Consider the following 26,802-nt stretch of genomic DNA (forward strand, 5'->3'; position numbering starts at 1 on the left):
CTTTATAAAAGCTAGAATGTTTCCATTTGTTCCACCTGGGGTTAGAACGGAGGCACAAAGCAGGAAAGTTAGCAGGATAGGAGGAATATCCTTGTAAAGGCAGACAGCCAGAATTTTAACACACTTTGCTTCTCTAAAGCGCCATACCTAGGAGGGACTCTTCTGGGGACACACTACCATTTCAGACAGCATGAACTGAACCCTGAAAAGCATTGGCCACAATCCTGCCAAGGGAGATGCCCGTCTGAAAACTACCTTCCACTTCTAGACTGCCCTTACCGACCCAGGCTGCAAAGACTCCTGCTTCCAAATTGTGTGGTTCCTCTGCACATATTTCATTGAAGGGACAGTGGCACCAACACCCATCAGTGTAATCAACCGTACAGAACTCCACAGGGCTTTGATAGGACAAGCCCAGCTTTCATAGAATTCCACATGGAGTGGGACCTGTGCCGTTCACAGAAAAGTAAGAATGCTTAAGGTGTTGGAGACGGTTGGCATTTTCTGGAATGTGCCGGATGGTCTCTGGGCATTTTGCGGTGGGCATCAGAGAGGAGTGGGTTGCAAGATGTGGGCACAGTCCCTTCAAGACCACCCTTGCATAGACTTTACATAGGCACAGGATCTGATGGGCTGCCTCTAGCTCTTTTGCTGCCAGCTCTCCGAGGGGGAAAAACCCCACTTCACTCATCTAGAAAACTCTTACATAACAAGGTTCCAAGGTGCTTTAAGCACTTCATTGTTTTCTATCGTAACGGCATTATTAAGTTGGCAACGATGGAGGACATATAGTACCTTTTATGCTTACCAAAGTGAGTTACCATGAAACTGAATCCTGGCATACTTTGTGCTTACTGTTGTGGAGTTGTTTTGCTCACCAGATGCTCTACATTCTAAATAATTTTTCAGAAAAGGCAAAAGTATACACACCTTTGTTACATTAACAAAAATATAACTTATACACAAAAGTGCCTTTTGTATTTCCAAGTCATACATCATTTGGGGTGGCACCTAACATCACAAACCACAGACTGACAAAAAAAATCAAGTGGTTCAAAAGTAAGTTGCTGGGAGGGGGGGAGAATATATATATATATATATATATATATATATATATATATATATATCAATCCCTTTTTATAGTTTAAAATCAACACACCTCCCCCACCACTATGTAGCATGGGCCAAGTTCACATGAGTGGTTAATGGAAGTCCTGTATTTGCAGGATCCAGCCCTGTCTTTAAGATCCCAAATTGCCACTGGCTTAATGGGGAGCAGGATCGCTAAATCCCTTCTTGTCTAGAAAAGAAAAATTAAACATCTTAATACATTTCTGAATGACCTCTTTTAAAAAAAAATCACTCCCCCCAATTAAAAATAGATCATTTTATTTCCTCCACGGAATTTTGCAGACATCAAAACTGTTCTACCGTTTTTACCATGATCATCCTATGTATTTCAAAACCCCACTTTCAAACTGCAGTTCTGCTTCTAAAACAACCCACACACATAGATAGACGGAAAGCACCAACCAAGATGTTTGTGCCAAACATAATATTTCCTGAGTTTTGGTTTATCCAACTTCTTTAATCACAGTACCCTATTCTTTGTTGAGCAAGTCCTCAGGAAAGTCTACATTGGTGGCCAATAGGAAATCCCCAGCCGTTGCCATGTGCATCTCAGGCAACTTCTCATTGGTTCATAGTCTAATGAATATTTTTGTGAAAGCATGTATGTGACTTGTTTGCCAGAGTTCTCTCTCAAGAAGCAACTTGGCTCAGGTGATGATGCACAACAGAAAATTATTGCTATTATCTACTAATTTAAAGAATTAAAAAAAACCCTTGCTAAGATGATCGTGGTAAGTGTGGCAGTACCAGAGGGGATATCACATTCGACCTGATCCTGCACCCCTTTCTCTGCCAAAATAAACAAGAGCATTGTGACAGGTGAAAGGCTACCAAGCTTTTTTTTTCCTTGCATAGCTTTATGTGTTCTAGAGCCACCATGAACGTTTATACTAGAATAAACAAAGATGACACAAGAAGAAGAAGATATTGGATTTATATCCCGCCCTTTACTCCGAAGAGTCTCAGAGCGGCTCACAATCTCCTTTACCTTCCTCCCCCACAACAGACACCCTGTGAGGTGGGTGGGGCTGGAGAGGGCTCTCACAGCAGCTGCCCTTTCAAGGACAACTTCTGCCAGAGCTATGGCTGACCCAAGGCCATACTAGCAGGTGCAAGTGGAGGAGTGAGGAATCAAACCCAGTTCTCCCAGATAAGAGTCCGCACACTTAACCACTACACCAAACAAGACCTCTGTTTATTTTTGCTGGGACAAATCAACATGACTACTCTCTGCAACTATTTCTTAGACAGGTAGACCATTCTACTGTGTGTGTGGCAACCCACACGGCAAATCTGTGCTTTGGCCTGTACCGCTTCAGACTGCAGGTGCCTTCACAGAGAAAGCTGGCAGAAATTGGACTAGAACCCCTCTCCACACATCTGAGAGACTGCTTGCAGCCTGTCCTTCTACCTGGCATGCTAGTTTTCTACAGGCAGGGAATAGTTTTGTTTTGGTGTGCCTCACACACACATCCCTGTCTGCGTCTGAAGCAGCACAAGAGCAGGTCTACCCACTAATAGAAACGAGGTATGGGAAGAGGTGTTTCCTCTAAAAAAAAGAGAAACTCTGATAGTCTCTTTCCTTCTGCAAGATGCAGATGTTTTACTTCGTTGAAGGTACGGAGTTATTGTTTGTGCATATCTTTTACCAATCATTCAAAAATAGAAATGTATTTGTATTGGAGCAAATGCAAATCAGAGGTCCCCGTGACAGGAAACCAACCAACCTCAATTGCTTTTAGTCTGTAGGAAAGCAGAGGGTGATGACGGCTGGCACTGAGGATGCGATGACTGAGTCACATGCCCGATATTAATTTCAGTGCTAAATAATGAAGGAATGCTTTGGCCAAACACCACTAAAACAATGGAAGTATGAAAAAGGCAGTGAGAACATGGAATCCCTCCCCCACCCCCACCCCCCGGAAAGAAAAAGAAAAAACCTTCTTTCCCCGATAATCAAAAGAAAAATAATCCCGGACAAAATAAAAAGGCTCCATAAATTGAACACACAGTAAAAACGCAATAAAATTAACAAACCATTTGCAGTCCATGAAGCTTCAGTGTTTAGCTGAGGGTGGAAAGGAAGATGGGGTGGGGAGGGGGGGAAGAATCTGATCTTGCAGATTTTGTGTGCCCTCCAGAGAAGCCTCTCTACTTTCCTTGTTTTTGTCTCCCATCATCTTCCTGTTGCAATCGTGTCTACGTTTGCACGCGAGAGAGATTCTAATGAAATGTCCTTAAACTCTCAAGCGGTGGGCCTGGAGATGGCCCCTGCATCATCATGGGTATGAGCCATGTTGTCCCTGTCTGCACAACATCAAGCTCTGCCCCTTATATCAGCTTTGACCGCATCCACCATGCATGCGAGAGAGGGAGTCAGTAGTACTGCCCCACCCCCTATGCACACGGAGCACTGGGGGGACCTCCAGGAGCCACTTCTCAGGGGAAAAAGAAAGCCATTTGGCAATCGTGGCTGGAGACCTCATGGGATCACTCAGTCTTTTTTCTTTCTTTCTTTTTACAGTTTAGTGTATCTGACAAGCAGGCGCCTCCACCTGCCTTTGTATAGCTTCTCTCAGAAACACACTTAAGTATGTAGCATATAAAAATAACCCTCTCTTTCCACTGGGGTGAGTTTGCAATCCAAGGTCCATTGTGGATCCTGAGGGACAGTCGAGCCTGCATTTCAAAAAGGAACGATTACCTTGCAAAAGGATCACAGAAAGACTGACAAAGTAAAAAAGACACCCTACAAGGGCAATCTTTCATGGCAATGTGGATTGAGTTTTGATAAGGACATTGATTTGACATATTTAGTTTTATTTCATTTTCCAAAGCAACTGATTTGCCTCGCACACCGGCTTCAGCCAAAAGCTCTCTTGCCGTTTCAGAACACTGTGTCCCCTACACCTATTTTTAAATTTAGTTTCAGCTTTTATTTCACTGCAGAGGTTTTGCTTTTGCGGTTAGCTTATCAATTCAACGAAGGTTCACATTTTTGTTTTGTTTTTTTAAAAAGTAAAACAAGCTATTGGATCTAGGCCATCCCAAGCTCCTGGTTGTTGGGATGCTGCTTTGCGTTGCTTTGTCCTTTGCTAGCATTGACTCTTCCCTCATAAAGACACACTGCCAGGATATAAAATCTGGGAATCATTCTCTCTCCTCCTCTAAAGCCTAAAAGCTTTTTCACCAAAGGTGTCTTCCAGTGTAACTTGGCGGAGCGGTTGGAATCTGGAAATAAGAATAAACCCATAACTAAGTATCCTGCTGTTCAGATATCACATTTTTAAAAAGAAACTACGTCACTCAGACAAACACACAACACTGTGGTCAGGGCTTTTTTTTTTTTTTTAGCAGCTCCTTTGCATATTAGGCCACACACCCCTGACGTAGCCAATCCTCTTGGAGCTTACAATAGGCCCCGTACTAAGAGCCCTGTAAGCTCTTGGAGGATTGGCTACATCGGGTATGTGGCCTAATATGCAAAGGAGTTCCTGCTACAAAGCCCTAATTGTGGACATGTCCTATAGAAACATATAGCAGTTTATCTGCTCGGGTACTTTCAGTGTGGCTTCACCCACTTAAAAGAACTGCAGTGCTGGCTCGTAAAAGTGGAAGCTGCAGTCCTACACCGACAGACTGTGGTGAAGCAGCTCTGCAACACCATTCTCCAAGGGCTGAAAAGCTGTATCCCTGCTCCATTGGTAAAAAATAGCGCATAAAGAACTGGGGGAGGAATGGAGAAGAGGCCAGCAATGCTAGGGCTGAGCCTGCACAATAAAGGCATCGGCCGTTGTTTCATTCCCAAAGATGCAACTGTAGAATATAGATTCACCACCTGATGTAGGAGGCGGTACAGGCCGCCTGACACAGGTTACCACCTCACTGGGCGACCAGACGAGCTGTGCATGCCTTTGGTGGAGGTAGGGGGAGGCTGCAGCTAGATATAGGCCACCTCCAGTTGGTTCATCTCCATCTTTATTCCTCCATTTCCTTCCCCCTAAGCCGTGTGGTTCCTAGGGTGATGTTATGGGGTCCTCTTCCTGAAATTTCCCAGCTTTGCCACTGGCTGGAAGCGAGGCTTATTCCCACCCAGAGCTCTGAAAAGGTTTTTCAAGTTCCCTTCCAAACAGTTACTACACTCGTGGCAATCTTTCTGTCACAGTGACACTGGCCTTCCCCAGGCTGGAACCAGCTTAGAGGAAATGTCGATCAGATCAGGCGTGTTTTATGCTTTGTCAAAAGAATGGCATGGGCTGTTGATTTGAAGGAATGGAAGCCCAACTTGCATGAGGAGGAGTGGAAGCTGGCTTAGGAGCAGCCTTTGAAGCAGCTGAGCATGTACGCGTGGAAATCAAAAGAAGTGCGGATGAGCATTCTATTGTTTTTCAGCAACCAGCAGCAAGCACAAGCACTCTATGCAGTTCCTCAGGTGCACTTAAATACACACGATGCAAATGAGATTTAAGGAGGCTGTTTGGCTCTCTGGCTCTCTTTCTCTCTCTCTCTCACTGTGGCAGTGACCTGGCAGTTGACGAACATCCAGCATCTAATGCTTCACCACCAAGAGACTGCACGTGTTTGCTACTAGCCCAAAATAAGTGCTTTGTTTAGCGTGCAGGTCAACAACTCCCTTTTTTTCGGGCAATGCTGGTTTTTGAACCAGAAGAACATTGCAGAGTTAAAAATCTAGAACGTGTTTGATCAACTGCCTTGCAATAGTGGTCATTACGATCAAGTTTATTTTTTTTTTAAAAAAAACTGCATTGTTCAGACCAATCTCACAAAAGCAACCTGAACATCATCTCTCCCCATCCCTCAAAAGCCAAAGTCAAGTTCATACATTCTGGAAACGGGATATTTTAAGCCTGAAGCGCTGCATGCGTTCCTTGCTGCCCGGACCTCCCCCCCCCCCCATTATGAGCAAGCATCCACTTGAGTAAAGTTCTGAGTTGAAAGCAGAAAGGCTGTGCATTCACCCCCAAAAGGCATCTTCTTGTACCATCACCTTTTGATACTTACAGTCCCACCATTTAAGACCACCGCCATCTCAGTGGGCTGGTAGACGTTGCTTCTGAAGGGAGCGCTCGGACGGCTTCCCAAGCTGCCGTTGCGAAATCCTGCAGTTCGTAAAGCTGTTGGGGAGGGGAGGGGGCAGAGAGAGAGAATGTTGCTTACTGGCTAACAAGCAAATATTTCATTGAGCACACACGGGCATTCACAAAAATAATAATCCAGCAATCTATACTCTGATGCGTTGCAAATTTCTAGATAAAAGCGATGGGCTCAGGTTCAAGGGCAGGGTTCTTGTTTACATGCAGAAAGTCCCAGGTTCAATCTCCAGGTGGAAGGATCTGCTTGCAGGTGTTGTGAAAAGCACAACACCCCCCCCCCACCCCGTCTGAGATCATGGAGATCTCAGTAAACCATAAGTTTGATCGACCAATAGTTGGATTCAGTATGCTGCCAAGGATGCATATAAGTAGACATAAGCATCATGTAAAGTGATTGACATCAGCATCATATGGTATAGCTAATCTTTCAAAGAGCCCTTTCCTTCCCCTAAACCTCTGCAGCTATTTCATCCTATATGTAGAATATAAATTCAGATTTGCACTACATGCACAGAGTGCCAAAACATATTTGTACTAGTTCTACTTATAGAATATATTGCACTAACTCTAATAATAGAACCTGCCTCAATATATATGAAATTTCTAAGGGCCGCAGGCCTTAGTGATCTTAGAATTAAGCCCTTTTAGAACAAAGAAAGAGGCGATTTCTTATTAAAGTCTCTACTAAGCATATTACAAAGCTTTTTTTTAGCTGAAGCTACATAAAGTGTGAAAGTCATTCTGTTCTGTAAACATCCTTTGAAAAGGAAAACATTCTCCCTACCTCTGGAGAGACCCCCACCCTTGAAGGTCATAACGCTTTTACAAAGGTAAAGGTTCTGCTTTTTTCACATTTTCTGGAATTAGGCCAAATATTCACACAAAGGACCCAAAGAACTTTCTAACCACAGAGTTCTGCCCAGATGCCAGGGAGGCAGGAATTGGGGGTAAAGACCCCAAGGGGAATTATTTTATCCTAGGTGATCTTTCATTTCTAAAATTGGAGATGGGGTTCATCTGACCAGTGAGATACCACAAAGGGCCAAAAGTGGGAACTCTGGGGCCAATCATCAGGCCTGCCTTTGTTATCTGAAATGCATAGATATTATGGTTTTATTAAGGCTTCCTCGGGAGGTGGTGGGCTCTCCTTCCTTGAAGGTTTTTAAACAGAGGCTAGATGGCCATCTGACAGGAATGCAGATCCTGTGAATTTAGGGGGAGGTGTTTGTGAGTTTCCTGCATTGTGCACAGAGTTGGACTAGATCAGTGGCCCCCAACCTTTTTGGCACCAGGGACTGATTTTGTGAAAGACAGTTTTTTCACGGACCGGTGGAGGTGGGGTTGCTGGGGGTTTTGCTGCCCCCAGGGGTCTTTAAATAAGGAGTAGGTGAAGGTCTCTGCCTCACTTCGCGGCCCAGTTGCTAACAGGCCATGGACCGGTACTGGTCCATGGCCCAGAGGTTGGGGACTCCTGAACTAGATTACCCTGGAGATCCCTTCCAACTCTATGATTCTGATTCTATGATTCTAAGATGGCTTTAAGGAAAACTAGGGAGGAAGTTTGTAGGGAAGAGAGAGAGAATGTTTTCCTTCCATATTGGTATGAAAACAAAGGAATTGCAGATCTTAACACTCTGGTTGTTGAGTCTCTTAATTGGATCTGAGGGGCTCTTTTGTCTTTTACATCAGTGCTTTGAAATTAAACTGCTTGAAATTCATTTTGAAGTTTGATGAGACCTGAGTGAGGGGCGGGGGAAGAAAAAAGCATCAATAGTAGGGTTGCCAGGTCCAATTTTTTTTTTTAAAAAACCTGGGGGCTTGGGAGGAGGAGCCAGGAGACTTTGAGGGTGGAGCCAGAAGCAAAGTTGTGACAAGCATAATTGAACTCCAAAGGGAATTCTGGTCATCACATTTAAAGGGACCACACACCTTCTAAATGCTTTCCCTCCATTGGAAATAATGACAGATAGGGGCACCTTCTTTTGGGGCTCATAGAATTGGACCCCCTAGTCCAATCTTTTTGAAATTTGGAGGATCATTTGAGGAGAGGTACCGGATGCTATGCCGAAAATTTGGTGCCTATACTTCAAAAAACAGGCCTCCTGGAGCCCCAGATACCCACAGATCATTTCTCTATTATACCCTATGGGAATCGGTCTCCATAAGGAATAATGGAGTGCCCTGCAGGGATTTCCTCCCCGCACTGCTTTCTGATCAACCTGAAGTGGGGGGAGGGTCTCCAAACTGGGGAATGCCCTGCCCCCACCACGGGATTTGCAACCCTACTCGACAGCGATTGCCAGGGCTTTTTGTGTAGAAAAAGCCCAGCAGGAACTCATTTGCGTATTAGGCCACAACCCCTGACGCCAAGCCAGCCGGAACTGCATTCCCGTGTGTTCCTGCTTTAAAAAAAGCCCCGCCGATTGCTAACACATCTGCAATGCAGTTCTAAGCAGTTACATCCTTCTGAATCCACTGAAGGGCGTGTTCTGAGTAGTAGCTAATGTTGGTTGGGAATGCACTGTTAGTCTAACAATTCAAGAAAAAGAAAAAGAAAAAAACCCTAGAGTGCTGTGGAACGATGAAATCCAAATTATCAGAAGCCGGCGGAGGGGTGGGGGCGAAGAGACTGAGAGTTACTGCTCCGACAGTCGAAGTGAATATACTTCCCAGTGAGTTCAGAGCAGGTGAACAGTGAATAATCTCTGTGGAACTCTTCTGCCACTCGCTGAATCTCCCGTTCATAATCTGATTGGCTGCCTTGGGAAAAATTATCCGTAATGCCGTCAGTTCCCAAGTAACGTGTCTGATTTTTAGTCGCTCATGAGCTAAAATTTTGCATTCTATTTAATTCACAGTTGGACAGAGGACACAAATGAACCGTGGTCAGCCCAGAGCCATGCGCTGCCCTGAATCCACTGCCGTCCGTGTGGAAAGCAAGAACATGCCTGGGGAATCAGGAGAAACGATAGGCATCCCCTTATGCAAAAAAAAAGCATGTCTTAGGACAGAGCATCAGATTCTCATTCAACTGTTCTTATTTCTGCTCAGCGGCTTCAAAAGTATTCAGAAATTTTGATCTGGGAAGCTTCCCTGCCTTAAGGCTACCAGGGTCAGCAAGAGAGAGCTGAAAAACCTCTGGGATTTGCTTCTCTCTCTTTTCTCAACCCCCCCCCCCCCTCAAAACTGCTCCGGCCATGAAAAAAAGGTCAAGGTGCAAGCACCTGTGCAAGCACCAGTCGTTTCCAGCTCTGGGGTGACATTGCTTTCACAGCAGACGTTTTACGGGGTGGTTTGCCATTGCCTTCCCCAGTCATCTACACTTCCCCCCCAGCAAGCTGGGGACTCATTTGTCCGACCTCGGAAGGATGGAAGGCTGAGTCAACCTTGAGCCGGCTACCTGAACCCAGCTTCCGCCAGGTTCGAACTCAGGTCGTGAGCAGAGAGCTCGGACTGCAGTACTGCAGCTTTACCACTCGGCGCCATGGGCCATGAAACCTTTTGCCTAAATCCAAATCTTTCTTCAAGACACATCTTCCCTTGCTGCCCATCCAATACTGAAACTAAGCCAAAGCAACTATAACTACAATGAAAACATATTCTTCTCCTATCTGCGCTCCCTCCTTTCCCCCATCCTTCTTGGTACCCTACATGGCAGGTTTTAGATGGCAAACTTCTGTCATTTTGTCTGTTGCTCTGTAAAGCACCACTCATGTGGCAGGCAAATAAACATTGCTCTGCGTAGTTCGGTATGTCCTGGGTCTGAATATCTTGATGATCACTACTTTACAGACTCAGTGACAGGAAGTCTTGTGACAGGAAGAAGGGACACAGAGTTATGAACTCACTTGGGTCAAGGCTAGGTTGGTGAGCAAAACACTGAGAGAGCTGGGGACGGGAAACATAATCCAGACACCAAGAAGTGTATAACAAACAAACCGAAGGTTAGAGCCACAGAGTGACCTCACCTGACCATCCTGTTGTGTGGTGTGCAAAGAAAAACAGGAGATGCTCTTCTCACTCCCACACAGTAGAAGAAGAAGATGATAGAGGATTTATACCCTGCCCTTCTCTCTGAATCAGAGACTCAGAGCAGCTTACAATCTCCTATATCTTCTCCCCTCACAACAGACACCCAGTGAGGTGGGTGGGGCTGGAGAGGGTTCTCACGGCAGCTGCCCTTTCAAGGACAGAGTCTCAGAACGGCCTACAATCTCCTTTCCCTTCCTCCCCCACAACAGACACCCTGTGAGGTGGGTGGAGCTGGAGAGGACTCTCACAGCAGCTGCCCTTTCAAGGACCACCTCTGCCAGAGCTATGGCTAACCCAAGGCCATTCCAGCAGGTGCAAGTGGAGGAGTGGGGAATCAAAACCGGTTCTCCCAAATAAGAGTCTGCACACTTATCCATTACACAGCATGTACCTTTTGAAAAGCATCAAAGCAGCCCTGACCTGGATAGCCCAGGCAAGCCTGATCTTGTCAGATCTCAGAAGTTAAGCAGGGTCAACTCTGGCAAGTACTTGGATGGGAGACCTCCTTGAAATACCAGCAGTCCTCCAGGCCCCCAGTAGGGGTCAGTCACCAGAGGTTGCCATGACTTTTAGGTGTGCATGCGCACACACACAGCACAAAAAGCAACAAAGGAACGGCAACTATATGGGAGCTTGGAATCCACTCAAGGCCCCATCATCTCATGGGGCTGAAGACCACTGGTGTAAAGTTTCATGTTCATTTTTTAAAAGTATAGAATCATAGAGTTGGAAGGGACCTCCAGAGTCATCTAGTCCAATCACCTACACAATGCAGGAAATTCACAAATACCTCCTCCCCACCCCCAGTGGCACCTGCTCCATATTCCAGAAGACGGCAAAAACTCCCCAGAATCCCTAACACAACAACAATAACAGGAATGGAAGCAGTGATGATGGTAGCAGCCAGGGGTCTTTTTGTAGAAAAAATGGTGCAGGAGCTCAGTAGCATTTCATTTGCACATGCCCCAGGATCTGTGTGCAGCAGGGAGAGAACTCCCCACTGCATGCAGACCCTGGCTGGAGGTTCAGGAGCTGCGCTCCTATGAGCTCTTGCTAAATTCAAGCCCTGGTAGCAGCATTTCCCCACAGAGCTGCAGAAGGCCTGCAACCAATATTCCCTCTAAGCTGTTGAAGTCTTGTGAGCAAAAATTCTACATCATGAGCTACTGGCATTAAAGTTGTGAGCTGCTGCATAAATTAGTTTGCTCTGGGGCCATTTTTCCTGAGTGAAGACAAAAATGTGTCAGCCGGAGGCTAAAAAACTGAGCTAGCTCACACTCACTCAGCTTAGAGGGAACACTGCCTACAACCCGGGTGGTGCTCTGCCTATTCTTCCCAAGGGCCTTTTTCCCTCTTTATACTTGAGTCCGTAGACTACCATCAATATTAAATTCCAGATGCAAGTTTAAAAGGGCAAAAAACCCATCCAACTGTACCAAGGCAACCTCTGAATGAACCAGGACTCAGTCACATTTCAAACTCGTGATCTGTCGGTCGTTTATTTGGTCATCAGCCCAAGATAAACCAATTTCCTCATCAGTTTTTCCAAACTTCCTGCTGTCTTGCCACAGTGTATTTTCACACAAAACAATCTTAATCAGCTCAAAATGTTCCAAAACCAATAGGCTGAGATGGCTGCTCTCTTGCATACAAATGATGAGGCAAATCGGGATGGAGACTATTTTATTTTACTTTTCTCCATGACCACTTCAGTTTCCCCCCACCCCAAGGCATACACATTTCAATTATGTCATTCTGGTGAGATCACAGAGTCTCCCGCAATTTTAAGAATTTGCCTCTGCAGCTGAAGAAGCACATACTGCCTTATACTATTTGAAATTCCTTTTTCACACACATAACACCCCACCACCACACACACACACACACACATCCCTACAGTATATATAGTACTGGAGACTCTTCTCCACACGAGCATTTGGGGCAAGGAGCTTCAAAGATTTCACTTCTAGGCACCCACAACATCACACCTCTAGAAGATACTAGAGCAGAGGTGGCCAAACTGCGGCTTGGGAGCCACGCTTGACACTTTCATACATATTGTGTGGCTCTTGAAGCCTCCACCGCCCCATTGGCCAGTTTGGAGAAAGCATTTGTCTCTTTAAATCACTTCTCCAAGTCAAGCCAGCCAGCAGCTTGGGGAATGCATTTAAAGTTAAAGTTGCTTTCTTTCCACCTCTCCTCCCCATCTATTTTTCTTCCTGCCTGCCCTCAAACTTCTGATAATCATGTCTTGCAGCTCTCAAACATCTAATATTTATTCTCTGTGGCTCTTACATTAAGCAAGTTTAAAGTAAAGGTAGTCCCCTGTGCAAGCACCAGTCGTTTCCGACTCTGGGGTGACGCTGCTTTTATAACGTTTTCATGGCAGACTTTTTTACGGGGTGGTTTGCCATTGTCTTCCCCAGTCATCTACGCTTTCCCCCCAGTAAGCTGGGTACTCATTTTACCGACCTCGGAAGGATGGAAGGCTGAGTCAACCCTGAGCCGGCTACCTGAATCCAGCTTCTGCCGGGATTGATCTCAGATTGTGAGCAGAGCTTCAGACTGCAATACTGCAGCTTTACCACTCTGTGCCATGGGGCTCTTTAAGCACGTTTGGCCACCCCTATATTACAGTGAGCACACCAGAATCTTGCTCCAAAGGCAAAACAGGAGCAATTTAAGGACAGTGACTTTTTCCAGTGAAAGATAACAATAAATTTAGGACTATCTCTCAATCTATGCAAGTAAGTAATAAGGGATATGTATTCCTCAGTAGTGGCTCTCCCAGCTGTGGAAGGTCCACCTCTGTAAAGGTCACACAGTTTAGGGCCCGGTGAAAATGTTTCTTTTCAAGCTTGATTTTTAGGAAACTTTTAAAATCAACTTCTAGTATTTTATTCTGCCTCACTGCAGCTGACCTACCATTTCTAATTTTTTTTAAAATACTACAAATATTACTGGTTGTCATTTTACCACTGTGAATTTCATTATTGAGAAAAAAAGAAGGCCGCAGATTCTCTCTGAATCAGAGTCTCGGAGCGGCTTACAATCTCCTTTATATCCTTCCTCCACAGCAGACACCCTGTGAGGTGGGTGGGGCTGACAGAGCTCTCCCAGTAGCTGCCCTTTCAAGGACAACTCCAACAAGAGGTATGGCTGACCCAAGGCCATGCTAGCAGGTGCAAGTGGAGGAGTGGGGAATCAAACCTGGTTTGATCCTTTATCTCCTTCCTCCACAACAGACACCCTGTGAGGTGGGTGGGGCTGAGAGAGCTCTCCCAGTAGCTGTCCTTTCAAGGACAACTCCAACAAGAGGTATGGCTGACCCAAGGCCATTCCAGCAGGTGCAAATGGAGGAGTGGGCAATCAAACCCGGTTCTCCCAGATAAGAGTTCGCTCACTTCACCACTACACCAAACTGGCTCTCAATGCCTTAACTGTTTTTAAATGTCTTGTTTTTAATTACATGAAACGGATGGTATTATCTGTTGGTTTTATTTTTATTAGCTGTCTTGGGCAAGAATTTTTTGGAGGGACAGGATAGGATATCTGTTTTTCTTCAAAACATATTTTTTTGTAACAGCTTTCCAATGTCAAAGTCCCTCCGTGTGGGTCCGCCCGGAGTGGGTGGAATTGCCAGCAGCGGCCATCTCAGGCAGGCAGGGCCCTTACAGGCTGTGCATTTTAATCCATCAGTTTCTCTACCCACTGAGCTTCTGGGGCTGGTTTCTCAACCCGAAACAAGACCTACCTTCACAAAAGCTTGTAAGCCAGCCCCAGGAGTGACTGTATGGAACAAAGACAAAAGAATTCCGCAGCACCTGAAAGACTCATGAATTTGTTTTGACACATGCAGATTTTGTAAGCCTGGGGTGCATGAATCATCTTTCCTCAGATGCCAACCCCTCCCTAGCCAGCCTTCCTGGCCAAGATTCCCTCAGTGGCCAGGCACGCTGCGGAGGGGGGGACTGAACCAGGGACCTTCATTGCCTGGCCAAGCATCCCACAGAGTCAGGCCTCATTTTGGGCAGAAGCTCACAGCCACAGAGCTCTGGAACCTCCACATTTTATTGTGCTCTTTCTTTCTTAACCACCCCCCCCCCAAAAAAAAAATACTTGCTTCTGGGCTCTATTGTTCAAGAATTTTGCTGAACTCCAAGATTTGATGAACTTTCAAATATCCCCCCCCAACAAAAAATGGGAAAATAAAATTGGAGGGGGGGGACATGGGAAAACATATAAAGCGGGCAGATGGAAAAATCTTCATCATGCCACTGTGGCTACACAGGAGAAAGCCATTTAAAAAGTATGCTGTGAGTAAGGTTTTATGATGACAATTATTATTCAAGAACATTTTTAAGGTAGATGTTGAGCTGATCTAATTTAATACGCCTTTCTGGTGATGTCAGGGGTATGCGCATATGCAAATGAGCTATGCAAATGACTTATGCTACTGAGCTCCGGCACCTCTTCTACAAATTGACCCTTGCACAGATAGACTGACTGATTGACTGATTTTTGTAGGTTTCTATTCTGCCCTCCCCACAAACAGGCTCAGGGAGGATCACAACTATGATAAAAACAACACAATCCAACAATTAAAAGAATATTAATTAAAATAATAGACCTTTTAAACTACTGATGGCACTATCCATATTACAGTGCCACAAAGCCATAGTGCTCCGACCACTGGGCCAACAAGATTTCCACAGTTTGCAGAGGTCTGGGCCACCTATTGATGAAGTTCATCAGGGGAGGCTGATGTATTTAGACATCCGCCACCTCATCCAACGGCTCTGTTTTGCAGGCCCTCCAAAATGGCAAAAGGTCTGGCGGGGCCCTGGTGTCAAGCAGGAGTGTGTTCCAGGAGAAAACCCTGGCCTGAGCTGAGGCTAAACGAATCTCTTTCGGGTTGGGGACAACCAGCAGATGTTGATTCACTGCTCTTTGTACAGCTCTTTGAGGCATATATGGGGAGAAGCGTTCCCTCAGTCATGTTGGTCCCAGACTGTGAAAGGCTTTGAAAGTCAGTACCAAAACCTTGAAGCAGTCCCAGTACTCAACAGGTAGCCTGTGAAAATGGTGTAGTGCCGGTAAGCCCCCAAAGATGGAGACAGAAAGAGAACAAGGCCCCTTTCACCAAGCAGCAACTAGGAACAACAGTTGTCTACTGCTCCGGTTACCTTGTCAGATTTTAATATCTTTTTAAGGGTGGTTATTATAAAACTCCTGATGAGGACTTTTTAAATGCAGAATATGAGATGCACAGTCTCTGCCCCATTTTAGTCCCTTTTATTATCAAACAAGGACACCCTCATTGCTCCACGTGTTTACCTCAAAAACCAAAACCTGAGACCACCACTGGAGTCCCTACAAAAGTCTTACCTGCATTATGTTCGTCCATTGAAAAGGCTTTGTTTTCCATGTAGCTCCGCGGAAGCTGAAGGTCATCCTCAAAAGCTGTCTCACGCATGCGCGGTTGTGAAGTATCAAAATAATTCGGTGTGTTTTCTTGTTGAGATGGAAGAATGGAGCAGTGGACCTCCGGGATAGAGTGAAAGATCACAAATACCCAGCCACTGGACACCAGGGCTATTGCCAGAGTTGGGTCACTCCATTGGTCTCTTCTCCCCAGTTCTTTGTTACCAAACAGATACATAGTCAGCCAAGCAACCCAAATAAGAATTGAGAAAAAGCTGGCTATAATGAGGCAGATGCCATTCTTCTTCCACTTCTTAAACTTCCCGCAGACCGTGAAGAAAGAAAAACCCACAGTTACCACTATCAAAAACATGACATAGATGGAAGCCATGGCAAAATCCATCGGCTCGTAACTGCACGCCAACTTCCCATCTCTCACAATGGTCAATATCAGCCACTCCGTAGCAATAATGACTTGGACCAGAGCAAGGCAAATGGCCACACCCACCAGCTGCCATCCAGATGGGCTTTTGCCGTGCCGCACCAGTTTCCGTAGCCTCCAGGCCTGGGCGAGCAAACAGGAGAAGCACAGCGCGAAGAGGACCCCCCACAGAAAACGGCGGACTGCGCATATTGTCTCGTCTTCCTGTATGATGAATGCAAACGCCAAGCCAAAGAGTCCCAAGGTCCCTAAAAGGAAGAGGAAATGCACCCCCAGAGGACTCTTCTTCTCCTTCTCCTTGATGAAGGGCAACCTCGCCAGCAAGATCAACATCAGCAGCAACGTCGTCAGCACCCCAGCTCCAGCCACGGCTTCCACCACTATCCCCCAGATAGCATCCAGATCACAGAGGTAAACATACTGCGGAAGAAGATCCAGTCCACACCCTCTGGAGGTACTGGAGTTCTCAGAGGACCCATAGCCAACCACAAAGAGGAGGAGGAGGCCAGCAATCGGAAAGGGGGTCATTGTTCCGTCTGAAACACACAGCAAGGAGATGAAAGGCGGTAACACAAGACTATTACGAAGCAACGCTATTGTGAAACAACAATAATAATGTTAACATCATTAAAACGTTCCTCATAGAATCATTAATGATGATACAGAATAATAGAATCAGAGTTGGAAGGGGACATAGAGGCCATCTAGTCTAACACTCTCCTCAATGCAGGATCAGCCTGGAACATCTCTGACAAAAGTTCGTCCAGCCACTGCTTAAAGACTGCAACTGAGATGGAGCTCACCACCTCCCTAGAGCTAATTTGACTGCTGAACAACTCTTACTGGCAAAGTTTTCCCTAAGCAATGGCAAACCATCCTGTAAAAAGTCTACCATGAAAACGTCTTGATGTGACGTCACCCCAGAGTTGGAAATGACTGGTGCTTGCACAGGGGACTACCTTTATCTTTACCTTCCCACCCTTAATTTAAACCCATTCTTGCCAGTCCTTTCCTCTGCTGCCAACAGAAACAGGTTCCTGCCCTCCTCTAAGTGAGATCCCTTCAAAGCCTTCAAGACAGAAGAAGAAGATGAAGAAGATATTGGATTTATATCCTGCCCTCCACTCCGAAGAGCGGCTCACAATCTCCTTTACCTTCCTCCCCCACAACAGACACCCTGTGAGGTGGGTGGGGCTGGAGAGGGCTCTCACAGCAGCTGCCCTTTCAAGGACAACCTCTGCCAGAGCTAGGGCTGACCCAAGGCCATGCTAGCATGCCCCCCCCTCAACCACCTCTTCTCCAGACTGAACTTTCCCAACTCAGCCTCTTCTCACAGGGCTTGGTCTCCAGGCCTCTGATCATCCTCCTCCCTCTCCTCTGAACCTGCTTGGTTCTGTCCATATCCTTTGAAAAGTCAGTGCTCCAGAACTGCACACAATACTCCAGTGAGGCCTGACCAATGCAGGGTACAGCGGGATTACATCATCTTGAAATTTGGATGTTATGCCTTTTGTTAATGCACTCCAAGATGGCATTAGCCTTCTTTGTCGCTGCATCACATACCATACTGCCAATAAAGCTTTTGACAGTATGATATAAATACTCATCATTATTCAGGTGAGTGGCCACGTTGGTTTGAAGCAACAGAACAAAATCTGAGTCTTGAATACCATTCTAGGCTTTCGTCTTAAAAGTGCCACTGGAATCAAACATTAGTCTTTATTATTGACAATATCAGATGATATTAATAGCAGCATTAATGATGGGCATTATCCTAAATATAACTGTCTACCCATTTTAATCTCATCTGTTCTTCAAGCAGTTCAGGGCAGACTGCATGATTCTCCCTAACCTTTTGCATGAGGGAAGTAGGGAGGACAAAATTCTGTATACCAGGTTCTCAGAATCCTCATCTTTAAAAAATAAAGTCTCTATCCCTCCCTCTTGCAGAGATATGCTTTTCCCCTTATATCTCCATAATGAAAGGAGCCAAAAATGTACTTTAAAAAAGAAAGCTGGGGGATTCAGAGACCCCAGCACAGATATCTGTTATACCATTATAACAACATAATGATATCCTAACTTCATTAAAACTTTTAAAAGCCTCCTGTGATGGGAACAGCCTCATGTAAAATGGCTACTGTGTGGGTGGGGGAAATCCAAAACTTCCCCGCACACAGCAGTCTGCTGGGCTTCACTGCATTCTTTCCCAAAATTCCAGAGCAAAGCAGGTTTCTGAAAGAGTAGAGAAAAGTCAGCAGTTCCTCAGGAGGTACGCAATTGCAGCACAATGCTGGGGAGGAAGCTGGGAGAGGGGGGGGCCCACTTCCTAACAGCACCGAAGCCAAGGCAGACAGCCATCACAGGCTGGTTACTCTAACCTATATTACAGTTATAAACTCGTGACTGATACGATATGACACAAATGAAGGGAGAGACTTTTTGTGTGTGTGTGTGGGGGGGGTGCGCGCCTTGCAGCTTCAGTTCATCCTTAGTGAAGCTGATAAGCGGTAGGGTCAGGAGAGCCCAAAGGAAGCACTCCATCACATACTGCAGAATTAATGCATGGAATGAACTATTATAAGAAATGACATCCACCGGTTCAAAAAATTTTAGAAGGGGATTCAGCAGATCCCTGCAGGTGGACATGTAACCTCAGCGGCCGTTAGCTGGGACGGCTAAAGAGAACCTCCAGAGCCAGTACAGTCCTGAAGGTGAGCTGTTGGGGGCAACTCTTAGGGGGTGGGGCTCTTGCCTTCATCCCCTGAAGCATCTGGCTGGCCAGTGTGGGAAACGGTGTCGGGCAGGCCTTTGGTTTGATCCAGCAAGCCTCTCATTTTATTCTTATGAAAGCCAAGCCTTGAATTCAGCAGGAGGTCACAGGAGTGCAGCTCCTGAACATTTCTGAGAGTTCCCCCTCCTCCTCCCCACCTACCTTGTCCACAGAATAGTAGATGCAGCTGCATAACAATCCCTGGATTAGGAGAGCGGGCAGGTAGCCACTGGGAGCTTTGCCATGCCCCCATCAGCCCTCAACCCCTGGAGATGCCCGTGCCACCCTTTCTCCACTTCTTACGTGATTTTGAGCAGTGAGTGGTTTGCTGGGCTTTTGACTGGGGGTGTGTGTGGCAGCCAAGGACAGCCCCAGGTGGATCTCTAGCCAACCCAAGCAGGCCTCACTCGCCCAGGGCTCTCCTTTCTTGCATTGGGTTGCTTTTGGCTTTTTTGTTTGGGGGAGGGCAGCATATGCTAATTAGTTATGCTAATGAGCTCCACCACATATTTTTTCTACAAAAGAGCCCCTGAGAAAGCTACAGCACATGGAATGACGCTAAGAGTCCAGGGGCACCCTGAAGACCAACGATGTCTCATTCAAAGTATGAGCTTTCATGGCCAAGCCCATTCCTTCAGATTAAAGGAGATGGAAGAAAACCATTCAAACTGACAGACAGGGTTGAAAATATGCAGTTACCTTATCATAGAATCAGAGTTGGAAGGGACCTCATCTCCAACCCCCTGCACAATGCAGAAACTTCGCAAATACCTCTTCCCCCTCCACACACCCTTCCTGACCTCCTCCTTCTCATGGTCTGCTTAATTCACAGGATCTGCATTGCTGTCAGATGGCCATCTAGCCTCTGTTTAAAAACCTCGAAGGAAGGAGAGCCCACCATCTCCCGAGGAAGCCTGTTCCACTGAGGAATCGCTCTAACTGTCAGGAGGTTCTTCCTAACGTTGAGCCGGAAACTCTTCTGATCTAATTTCAACCTGTTGGTTCTGGTCCTACCTTTTGGGGCCACAGAAAACAATTCTGCACCATCCTCTACATGACAGTCCTTCACATACTTGATGATGATCATATCACCTCTCAGTCATCTCCTCTGCAGGCTAAACTTCCCCAGCTCCTTCAATCTATCCTTGTTTTTTACAGTGGGATTTAAAAATATGCCTCAGTGATCATAGTGCTTCCTCTACATCTTTAAGCCTGCTTCTGAATCACTCAATTGCACAGGGAAAAAAGGAAGCTGCACTTTCCCAGCACTGTGGGGAAGGCATTTTGTGCATGCCCAGGAGCATTTTTCTTCCAAGACTCCACCTGTGCTTAGAATAAACTCTTGAGCTAAGCCCTAGTGAAATCTTGGCACAAATCAAATGAGCAGTTGTGAAATAGAGATAATAGCAGAGAGAGATTCTACAGGGATAGCCGTGTTAGTCTGCTCTGGCAAACCCAAAACAGAATCTTGTTCTACCATTTTTTAAAAAAAAAATTTATCACCACCACCACCCCCCTCACCAACTTTTAATCTCTCTCCAGTTTTCCTTCTGTGTTAAGCATCTTGTGAGCTTTTTTGTTTTGGGTGAGCAAAATATTTTAAAGTCTTTTTTCAGTGGAGTTCTTTTTTCAGAGACTGATGCCTGACTTCATTCAATGGTGCTTATTCCCAGGTAATTTGTCTCTCATCTGAATGTAATTTATGGTGCACTTTGGGATTCTGGCGAGAACCCTTGGCTGGGGAGTCCTTACAATTCTGCTTGTTCATTATTATTTTTTGCACCATGTCCTGTTGCAATCTGCGCAGCACAAATCATAAATGTAAAAACTATTATAACCGCGTCCCTTTCCCTTTACTTTTTTTTTATCCAATGAATGATCGTTACTCTAGTCATGGAAACGTGGTTTTGTTATGATGTCTGGTTTTGATGAGGGTCAAGCGGAGAGGGCTGAGTGGCTCTTGCCAGTCCTTCCCATTAGGGGTGCCAAGTCCAATTCAAGAAATATCTGGGGACTTTGGGGGTGGAGCCAGGAGACTTTGGCGGTAGAGCCAGGAGCAAGGTTGTGACAAGCACAACTGAACTCCAAAGGGAGTTCTGGCCATCACATTTGAAGGGACTGCACACCTTTTAAATGCTTTTCCTTCACTGGAAATAATGAAGGATAGCGGCACCCACCTGGGGATTGGCAACCCTACTTCCCATTGGTTTCTCACAACAAACCTATAAGGCAGATTGGCCCAAAGAGAGCTTCAGAGGGGCTGAAGGACGGTTGCCAGGTCCGGCTCAGGAGATATCTGGGGACTTTGGGGGTGGGGCCAGAAGCAAGGTTGTGACAAGCATAATTGAACTCCACAGGGAGTTTTGGCCATCACATTTCAAGTGACCACATTCCTTTTAAACGCCTTCCATGGAGGATGGGGTCACTTTCTTCGGGAGCTCATAGAATTAGACCCCTGGTCCAATCTTTTTGAAACTCAGGGTTTTTAAGAAGAGGCACCACCAGATCTTTGGTCCTCTGTCTCAAAAAACAGACCCCATTCCAAGCCCCAGATACCCACAGATCAATTCTCCATTATACCCAGTCTCCATAGGGTATAATGCAGTGCCCAGTGAACATTCAACCCTCCTCCCCCTTTCTGATAACCCTGAAGCGGGGGGAGGACAGTGAATAGTTAAACCTCCATCTCCTTTGGGTGCAAGTAGAGTTGAGATTAAGCAAAGAAATAGATAGGGATGTTTGCAGATAGAAATCCACCTGATAATAGCCAGACAACAAAGAGACATCCTTGGCAAAATTCTGTCTCACCAAGTACAATCCCCCACCTGGGGATTGGCAACCATAGGCTGAGGGTAGATTTGAACCTGTCTCCCAGGTTCTAGTCTGGCATTCCAACTACTGCACCATGACGCGGGGCGTTTTGCAATCACAGCTCATGACAGTTGTTTTTTTTTAAATGTCTGCATAGTAGCCACAAGTGAAGGGGGTATTAACCTCTCCTGACACCAAATAGTTCTCTTTTGCGGCTGTTTACCTACAGTGGGGCAAGAAAAGAGATAAATTGTGCATTCCCTCCAGCAGGGTGAATAGTAATTTAGGGACAGAAAAAAATTTAACACTGGGGAAATTATGCATGGAGCACTGCACCACAATCCCTACCCAGTACAGGGACACGGCCATTGTAGTTTACAAAAATGTCTTGTTTAAACACTCAGTGGCAAAGAAGCTATTATGTAATTTATTTATTCAGAGTTCTTTTTTTAAAAAAATATATATATATATATGTATACCCTACCTTCTGATTGGCTCAGGGGGGAAGCTAAAACAGCTTACAAGAATAAAAGTAAGCGCTCAAAGTTCAGCCCATTATAAAAGCAGTACGAGGGAAAGCAACGGGGCTCCTCTAGTTGGCAATTACAGAACGCGAGTAAAAGGATGGGAAATGGAAGTACAAGAGGCCTTTGTTCCAGGACCAACTTTTTACGTAATGTGTACACCAATTCATCTTGAGACAGCTTAGCGGAGTTATTCGGAGCTTTCCACTGGCACACAGTCAGAAATCAGGCTCACCAAGAACTTGGCCCTCTGCTCGAGCAAGGAGCTCCTGGGCTGGCCTTCTTTAACCTTCTTCCTTCCCCTCCCCTCCCCTCCCCCCCCCCATCTGCCATTCCTGCTCCCAAACATTCCTGATCTCATCAGGCCCACCTCCTGGATCGTTCTCATCTGCATTTCTTATCATTCACTCCTTTCCCAGACCAGCTAGCCTCCTCAGGCTATTTGAAGGCAGTGAATAGTTAAACCTCCATCTCCTTTGGGTGCAAGTAGAGTTGAGATTAAGCAAAGAAATAGATAGGGATGTTTGCAGATAGAAATCCACCTGATAATAGCCAGACAACAAAGAGACATCCTTGGCAAAGTTCTGTCTCACCAAGTACAAAAGGATGATGCAAACCTAAACCTCGGCTGACGTAACTAATGTCATTGTGCAGCCTGACTTTCCTGCTCTTACCACTGGGCCATCCTGCCAGTCTTCTGCAGGCCCAGCTGAAGGGCTTCTTGTTGGCCTTAACCAAGAGTCCCTTCATTGTTCCTCCTCTTCCTCCTACCTGCTTTCTTGCACTGGTCCAAGGTGCTCTCTTCCTCCTCCTAGGAAAAGGAAAGGTCCCCTGTGCGAGCACCAGTCGTTTCCGACTCTGGGGTGACGTTGCTTTCACAACGTTTTCACAGCAGACTTTTTATGGGGTGGTTTGCCATTGCCTTCCCCAGTCATCTATACTTTTCCTCCCAGCAAGCTGGGTACTCATTTGACCGACCTCAGAAGGATGGAAGGCTGAGTCAGCCTCGAGCCAGCTACCTGAAAACCCAGCTTTCACCGGGGATCGAACTCAGGTCGTGAGCAGAGCTTAGGACTGCAGTACTGCAGCTTTAACACACCGTGCCTCCTCCTAACCAGCTGCCTAATTCACTGTGCCACTGCAGACTGCAGGTAGAGCCGGGTCTGATGTTCTTACAGTTTGAGAGCCAGTTTGGTGTAGTGGTTAAGTGTGCGGACTCTTTTCTGGGAGAACCGGGTTTGACTCCCCACTCCTCCACTTGCAGCTGCTGGAATGGCCTTGGGTCAGCCATACCTCTTGTAGGAGTTGTCCTTGAAAGGGCAGCTTCTGTAAAAGCTTTCTCAGCCCCACCTACCTCACAGGGTGTCAGTTGTGGGGGAGGAAGGTAAAGGAGATTGTGAGCCACTCTGAGACTCTGATTCAGAGAGAAGGGTGGGGTATAAATTCAATATCTTCTTCTTTTTTAACAGGGAGTTGTCTTATTAAGAGATCAGCCAAAGCAGTATTTTCTTATGCAGAAATTTCTGTGGCATCACAGAAATTTAGCATGTGCGATGAAGAGCTCTCTTGTTCAGCATTATCTAAACCAGGGGTGGCCAAACTGTGCCTCTTCCACAGAGACTGTGTGGCTCTCAAAGCCCTCATTGCCCTGTCAGCTGGCTTGGAGAAGGCATTTGCCTTTTTAAATCACTTCTCCAAGCCAAGCCAGCTGGTGGCTTGGCGAATGCATTTAAAGTTGCTTTCTTTCCACCTCTCTCTCCCTCCTCCCTACCCCCATCTATTTTCCCTCCAACATCTGATGTCCATGTCTTGAGACTCAAACATCTGACATTTATTCTCTGTGGCTCTTCCATTGAGCAAGTTTGGCAACCCCTGATCTAAACCCTCAAACCAGATGCCAAGAAATAGAACTCTTGGCTCTCCAGTCCCTGTCAGAAGAACACAGGAACAGCCAAGCGGATCAGAGCAGGGGTCCAGCACCTAGTTCCCAATGGGGGCTGGTCTGAGGCCTCAGGAAAGCCTCCAAGCAGGGCCCACAGACAGCTCTCCTGACCTCTCACCTGCTCCCCAGAATCAGGCAATGAGAAACATCCTCTGTCTGACTCTGTTCAGCTGTCATAGCTAATGAGCAATGATAGACCCAGCCTCTATAAATCAGTCCAAGCCCTTGTTCTTGCATGCAGAGTGACAGTCAATATATCATACCAGAGGAAGTCATGAGCGAAAACTATTCAAGTTTCGCTCAACTCAGAATCAAAGCAGCCTCCTTACAGGGGACAGAGAATTCCAACTTTTGCATTGTTTTCAACACCTCCATCTAATTGCTCAAATTTCATTACTAGCAGGGCTTGTTTTGTAGCAAGAACTCCTTTGCATATTAGACCACACCCCTCTTACGAAGCCAATCCTTCAAGAGTTTCCAGGGCTCTTCTCATAGGGTCTACTGTAAGCTTTTGGAGGACTGGCTGCAGCAGGGTGTGTGGCCTAATATGCAAAGGAGTTCCTGCTACAAAACAAGCCCTGACTATCTCTATTGACTTGGCAGCATCCATACCACAACCAACCATCTCACGGCAAGAATCATTCATTCCAAGAGATTCCCATTTTTCTGTCATGTAATCCTCACTTGATTGAGCTGTCCTAAAACTGTTTCTGTGAAGACTGTACTGGATGAGTCACCATTCATACCACCTACCCAACTTCAGTTCCTCTTTCTACATCCTGAGAGCTATCAATCAGGAAATGAAGAGACTTGCCCTGACCTGGTAAGCCCGATCTCATCAGATCTCAGAAGCTAAGTACGACGGACTCTGGCAAGTTTTTGAATGGAAGACTGCCGAGGAATACCAGCAGTCAGGGAGACAGGATCAGGCTCTATTCAGCCACCTCCCTGAATATCCTCCGGGCCCCAGTAGGGGTCAGTCACCAGGACTTCCAGGTTCTTCTCTAGCAAGTCCTTGGATGGGAGACCTCCTTGGAATACCAGCAGTCGGGAGGGCAGGGGCAGGCTCTATTAAGCCACCTCTCTATCCTCCATTCCCCCAGTAGGGGTCAGTCACCAGAGGTCACCATGACTTCCAGATGGATGCAGACACACAAAAATACCAAAAAAGAGAAGAGAAATGAAGGGTTTCACGGTGCCTTCAAGATTAAAGTCTGTGAAGGAGGGGCCGTGGCTAAGTGGCAGAGGATTGTTGTGAATGTAGAAGGGCCCTGATTCAACATCTGGCATCTAGTCGAAAGGATCAAGTAGCAGGTGAAGTGACAGACCTCTGCCTGCGACTCCTGAAAATCACCACCAGTCAGAGTAGACAATGTGGTCCCTGAGAAACTAATAGCCTGATTGATGGAGTAGAAGGCCACTTCATGCCCTGTAAGCTCACTCCTTAATGTCCATATGGCTGTAACATATCCAGAGGTCAAATACTGATCCAGCACTGTCACAGATCCTCCACAGGTCAGCCACTCACTCTCCAACCTCCTTTTCCAGGCAGAGAATGAATGAAGCATCCACAGCCACCAGCCTGAGACAGGAGCATTTTCTGGATTCTGTGGTCCAAGAGAGGTGGCCGTGTGGGGTGCTTCAGTCCCCACAAGAGAGGAGAAGGCAACAATGGAGAGCCAGACAATGGGGCACACCAGTACTAGGGTTGCCAAACTCCAGGTGGGGGCAGGGGATCCCCTGGTTTGGAGGCCATCCCCCCGCTTCAGGGTCATCAGAAAGTGTGGGGGGGAATGTCTGCTGGGCACTCCATTATTCCTTATGGAGACTGATTCCCATAGGGTATAATGGAGAATTGATCTGTGGGTATCTGGGGGGACTGTTTTTTGAGGTAGAGGTACCAAATTTTCAGCATTGCATCCAGTGCCTCTCCCCAAAATACCTCCAAGTTTCAAAAAGATTGGACCAGAGGGTCTGATTCTATGAGCCCCCAAAGATGATGCCCCTATCCTTCATTATTTCCAATGTGAGGACGGCATTTAAAAAGTGTGCAGTCCCTTTAAATATGATGGCCAGAACTCATAAGAACATAAGAGGAGCCATGTTGGTTCAGGCGAATGGCCCATCCAATCCAACACTCTGTGTCACACAGGGGCCAAAAAACCAGGGGCCATCACGAGGTCCACAAGTGGGGCCAGAACTTCAGAAGCCTTCCCACTGTAGCCCCCACAAGCACCAAGAATACAGAGCATCACTGCCCCAGACATAAGAACATAAGAGGAGCCATGTTGGTTCAGGCCAATGGCCCATCCAATTCAACACTCTGTGTCACACAGTGGCCAAAGTGCCATCAGGAAGTCCACAAGTGGGACCAGGACTCCAGAAGCCCTCCCACTGTGCCAAGTATTAAGTTTGTTTGTTTGTTTATTTATTTATTTTTCGCATTTATATCATGCCCTCCCCGCCAAAGCAGGCTCAAGGCGGCTAACAACAACATTAAATATCCACAATAAAACCATAAAGCAATAAAAACAATTACAGTAAGATCAATTAAAATTAACAATTGCACTTTAAATATTGAACAATTCCTTAAAACAGTTTTGGTGCTA

At 46.2% G+C, this 26,802-nt stretch overlaps 1 protein-coding gene across 2 annotated transcripts in view; it reads right to left on the reverse strand.

Moving 5' to 3' along the window:
- Nucleotides 1–3,930: 3,930 nt before the first annotated feature.
- Nucleotides 3,931–26,802, reverse strand: part of GPRC5B (G protein-coupled receptor class C group 5 member B) — a 37,203-nt gene continuing 14,331 nt past the window's right edge. For both annotated transcript variants that reach the window (XM_060260772.1, XM_060260774.1), the window contains exons 2-4: nucleotides 15,666–16,679; nucleotides 6,154–6,266; nucleotides 3,931–4,362 (exon numbers count right to left, since the gene is read on the reverse strand). In XM_060260772.1, coding sequence (XP_060116755.1) covers nucleotides 4,318–4,362; nucleotides 6,154–6,266; nucleotides 15,666–16,679 — 1,172 coding nt within the window. In that variant the 3' untranslated portion in view covers nucleotides 3,931–4,317. The remainder of the gene's footprint in view (nucleotides 4,363–6,153; nucleotides 6,267–15,665; nucleotides 16,680–26,802) is intronic.

The sequence above is a fragment of the Heteronotia binoei genome, chromosome 20, assembly GCF_032191835.1.
Source record: "Heteronotia binoei isolate CCM8104 ecotype False Entrance Well chromosome 20, APGP_CSIRO_Hbin_v1, whole genome shotgun sequence".
Lineage (NCBI taxonomy): Eukaryota > Metazoa > Chordata > Lepidosauria > Squamata > Gekkonidae > Heteronotia > Heteronotia binoei.